This window comes from Macadamia integrifolia, unplaced genomic scaffold (genome assembly GCF_013358625.1).
Source record: "Macadamia integrifolia cultivar HAES 741 unplaced genomic scaffold, SCU_Mint_v3 scaffold1248, whole genome shotgun sequence".
Lineage (NCBI taxonomy): Eukaryota > Viridiplantae > Streptophyta > Magnoliopsida > Proteales > Proteaceae > Macadamia > Macadamia integrifolia.
In genome coordinates this window covers 133,296-137,868 of record NW_024868130.1, presented here as the reverse complement: position 1 = coordinate 137,868, position 4,573 = coordinate 133,296, and the positions used below count along the sequence as shown (strand labels likewise).

At 35.2% G+C, this 4,573-nt stretch overlaps 1 protein-coding gene across 1 annotated transcript in view; it reads left to right on the top strand.

Annotated features, from left to right (window-relative positions):
* Nucleotides 1-1,316: 1,316 nt before the first annotated feature.
* The window catches only part of LOC122063196 (protein NRT1/ PTR FAMILY 3.1), a 5,693-nt gene continuing 2,436 nt past the window's right edge, over nucleotides 1,317-4,573 (top strand). Inside the window, exons 1-3 of the mRNA XM_042626913.1 lie at nucleotides 1,317-1,514; nucleotides 1,606-1,823; nucleotides 1,923-2,482. Coding sequence (XP_042482847.1) covers nucleotides 1,421-1,514; nucleotides 1,606-1,823; nucleotides 1,923-2,482 — 872 coding nt within the window. The 5' untranslated portion in view covers nucleotides 1,317-1,420. The remainder of the gene's footprint in view (nucleotides 1,515-1,605; nucleotides 1,824-1,922; nucleotides 2,483-4,573) is intronic.

Sequence of the window (4,573 nt, the reverse complement as noted above, 5' to 3'; positions counted from 1 at the left end):
AAAAAAAAAAAAGGTGTTTTCCCCATTTAGATGCAAGAAAAGGGTTAGTCTAGTAGGTCCAAATGACATAGGCTATGGTTTGGGCCATATCTAGTAATTAGAATGGCCATTCTAATTATTGATTGGACCAGGCTAGCCCATTCTGACAGCAACCCAAGGATAGGAATACAAGAATTTCCCTTTCAAGTGCCCGTCTTCACCCTCTCATTGTTACCCAAAAGATTCCTATTCCATTCCAATATGATTTTTAACATTTTGATACATCCTGCCTGCCTGCCTCTCCATTTCCTATAAGTAATTATCAGGTTCTTGGTTGAGATTCTAGAATCCAAGCTGACATGGACATTGGGATTTGGACTAGGAGAATTTTTCAAAGTGGAGGAAGAGAAGATTGATACAGATTTAGGTATACCGGTAGGATACTCAACTTTTTCCTTAAATTTTTTTTTTAATAAGGCTATAAATTATTTAACATCTTAAGAGATACCAATAAGAAACTCCCGAAAAAAAATAGTCATACAATGTAAATATACCAAATGTAATTTGATCTCATCTGATTAAGTGATATAGTATCTAACCCAGTTAAGAAACTAAAATCAAATATATGTGATATTCTGCTTAATGTAATACTTAATCAACTTAAACTCTTCAAATCATTGTTGGAAAATCAAGTTATGATTTAGGCAAGTCATCAAATCTGCTTAAGAGTCATAAAGAATATTTCTAGTATAAAGAAAATGACCATACTAGGCCATGTCTTTTTGAGTCACAAGAAACTCGATGTCTTTATTGAATCAAGGGAAAATCACAGTCTTGGTAATTAATGGAGAATAGGGTTACAATGCTCGTCTCACACTTCTCAAAATTGCTTATAGAGAAAGTAAACCTCACTAAAAATATATAGCAAAAAACCCGATTATCGGAAAGTACAAAATTGTCCTAAAATAAAAAATTTGAGGGGCCTGTACTAGTACTCCTTGTTGAGGGGCCTGCATTAGTACTCTTTGGGTTAAACTACTATGAAATACAAAATATCGTACATCAACACATAATACTTCCACGTTGCTTACGTAGTATAGATATCATCTTGGGTCACAGTACCCACACGTACCAAACCTAATATTCAACATTTATGAAAGAAAATCCAAAATTTTTTATTTCAATGGTTTTACTGAGTTCCATTCCACCATGGGTAGCTCAATAATCTAAAGCCCAGAAATAGGTTACGTAATGTTTTGCTCTTAAAAACTTTTTGCATTTATCAGAAAAAAAAAAAGGAGCCGAAATGTAATCCATAAATTCTCATTGTGTGGACACTGAACTGATCATTTCTGGCATTACCCACTGCCTACATCCTTCACTATTCAGCCTTTAAATACTGAGGTTGGGAGGCAAACTTTGGATACATCTTAAGCATCAAATGACTCAGAAGAAAGAAGAGAGAGAAATGGAGAAGAAAGAAAGCCATGGAGGTTACAAGAAAGGAGGGATGAGAACAATGCCCTTCATCTTTGGTGAGCTTTGCTTATACCCACTTCCAATATCAACTTCTTCCTCTTTTATTTCTACTAATTTCATGGTTGTGGCTTTGTTTATTTGATGCAGCAAATGAGTTCTGTGAGAAGTTGGCCGTGGTTGGTTTTGGTACTAATATGCTTAGCTACTTGACACGACAGCTTCACTTGCCACTAACCAAAGCAGCCAACACTCTCACAAACTTTAGTGGCACCGCAAGCTTAATACCTTTGCTTGGTGCCTTTATCGCCGACGCTTTCGCTGGCCGGTTTTGGACCATCACAGTCGCTTCCATAATATATCAAATAGTTAAGACCTCATCATCTCTCTCTCTCTCTCTCTCTCTCTCTCTCTCTCTCTCTCTCTCTCTCTCTCTCTAAATGTCTACTGTGATGTGTTATCATCAGGGAATGACATGCTTGACAGTATCAGCAGTGCTACCTAAGCTAAGGCCACCACCATGCCATGGCAATGAAGTGTGCCAAGAGGCAGATTCAGGGCAGCTAGCCATCCTCTATGTGTCTCTGCTACTGGCAGCAATAGGGTCAGGTGGAATTCGTCCGTGTGTGGTAGCATTCGGTGCCGACCAATTTGATGAAACCGATCCAAAACAAAAGACTACCACATGGAACTTCTTCAATTGGTACTACTTCTGCATGGGCTTTTCGATGCTTTTAGCTGTGACATTGATTGTCTACACCCAAGAAACCATTGGTTGGGGTTGGGGACTTGGAATTCCATCCATTGCTATGTTCTTTTCCATCATCACATTCATTGTAGCCTATCCACTCTACCGCCACTTGGATCCCTCTGGTAGTCCCTTCACTCGTTTGATACAAGTCATGGTAGCTGCCTATAGGAAAAGAAAGCTTCCTATGGTTCCAGATCCTAATTTGTTGTATGAGAATGATGAGCTCGATGCTTCAATCTCCTTAACTGGGAAGCTTCTTCACTCTAAGCAATACAGGTATATATCCACCATTGCTCCTCTTTAATTTAATCTCACATATATTGTTTAGATTACGACCCTCCCTAGACTCTACGTTGGCGCCAACTTCGTGCACTGAATACATCCTTTATTGCTTGAATTATATAATAATTGTTTCTAACTCTGTAATATTTTTTTGGATAGTTGATGGTAAATTGATGATTTCCATGACAGTAAATGATGATTAGAGATGTGGTCTACGGTAGTGGTTGCACAAATAGATTAGGAAATGATTCTTTTGTACCGTACTCATAATATTTAGAGTTGAGACAGCAAATTTAGTCATTAAATTAAAGGCAAGAGATTATTGTTTGGGCGAAAAGAGATTTTTTTATATTTTTTTTGGTAGGTAAGACCTCGAGAAGAATTCAACTCATGACCCCATATAATTGTGAGGTGTTGGTCCTTGCCATACCCTCTTATCTTATTAGCTTGCGTTATGCCTTTTTAGAGCATATCTTGGGTAGTTTTTTGTCTACATGAGCAGAGCAATTATTTTGTGCATAATTGAATTGTTCTTTAGAGAATGGCATGTTTTTTTAAATAAGATTGCTGCTCTATGTAACCATTGTCAGTTACATTGGGAATGACATCATAAGAAATTCACCCTTCTTTGCATGTGTACATAAGTAGAGGTAGTATAGTATTTTGAGTCATAATCTAAAATTCCTTTGTAGTACATTATGATCATATAAGTATCATCTCACATATGTACTTAAAAAATGCTCAAAATAATGATATTGATATGTTATTTTCAAATTATTTTATAAACTCTTTTATATCCATAGTTTTATAAAATTTTAGAAAAATCTGAAAAAATGTGTCAGGTTCTAAATACACCTGTAGGTGTGTGATTAAGAAGATCCCTTTAAAATTATGTTTTTCCTTCAATTTCGATTCTAACCCCTTTTAGATCATATCTCATCAACTTAAGATATTAAATTTATCATTAAAAAATGAAAAATACCACTAATTTGTTAGTATGCCATCTACAATGATCATTAATTAGAATTTGGTTTATGAGAGTTTTTCATAAAAAAAAAATAGTTTATCATATAATATTGAATATGATATTATCTAAAATAACTTTGTTGGTTAGTACTCCAACATAACTCAATACACTATCATATCCAAACGAAGAAACATGAATAATAATTTCATGCTATTTAACTGAAAGATTGCCCCTTCCCCACCCAGAAAAAAAAAATCATAAGAAGTCCATTTTAAGAAAAAATTAATCAAAATAACCACCCCAACAAAATTTACATCCAAACTAAAAACATATCACGCACCAATTATAAAGACACCAAATGTCCTCTTAGGTTTTAATTATTGCATATTCAAATTACAAACTATATTAATTTCTAGAAGTTTTTATAATCCCAAGTTAAAACATTATTATTTTTTTGTTTTATGTATCGAAAAAGATTTTCATGCATGGCCCCATAAGGTGAGAAAGAATTATAATGCGTCGAATAGGAGGGTCATGGTCATTTTCAACCCCACCTTTGTGAGAGAGGGGCACGACTATGCAAATGTACACTGCCGTACAAAAACTTTTAACCTAATCTTTTTTCAGGAATAAATATGTTTAGATCAATTCCCTCGGAGATGTCCTCTTGGATGATCCAACAGTCTGTAGAGGGTGGTCTGATGACCATTGATTGTTCTGTAATTCTTTTAGATTTATTTATTTATTTTATTTAGACAAAACAATACCAATCCAAGACCATGTGATAAAAATTCTAAGTTGGCGTGGGAGGATGGGTTTGCTTTTTTTGGGCCGTGGCCCATCATGGGCAGTAGTATTAAAAACAATACAGTGATAGCCATGTGTAATGGCAATAACGTGTACAAACCATGTTATTTTTAGGCCGTGAATGATCAGGCAAGAGCATATGACCCTAGCCGCTTGTTAAATTAGCATTTAGTGGTACTTGTCAATATCCCAAACAACAAAGGTGGTCTTGGTGTCAATTTTTGGACTTTGGTCTTTTGCTGAGTTGCCATCAACTGAGAAATCTTGCCCCTTTCCTTAAATTATGGTATTGTTTTTTTTTTTTTTTTTTT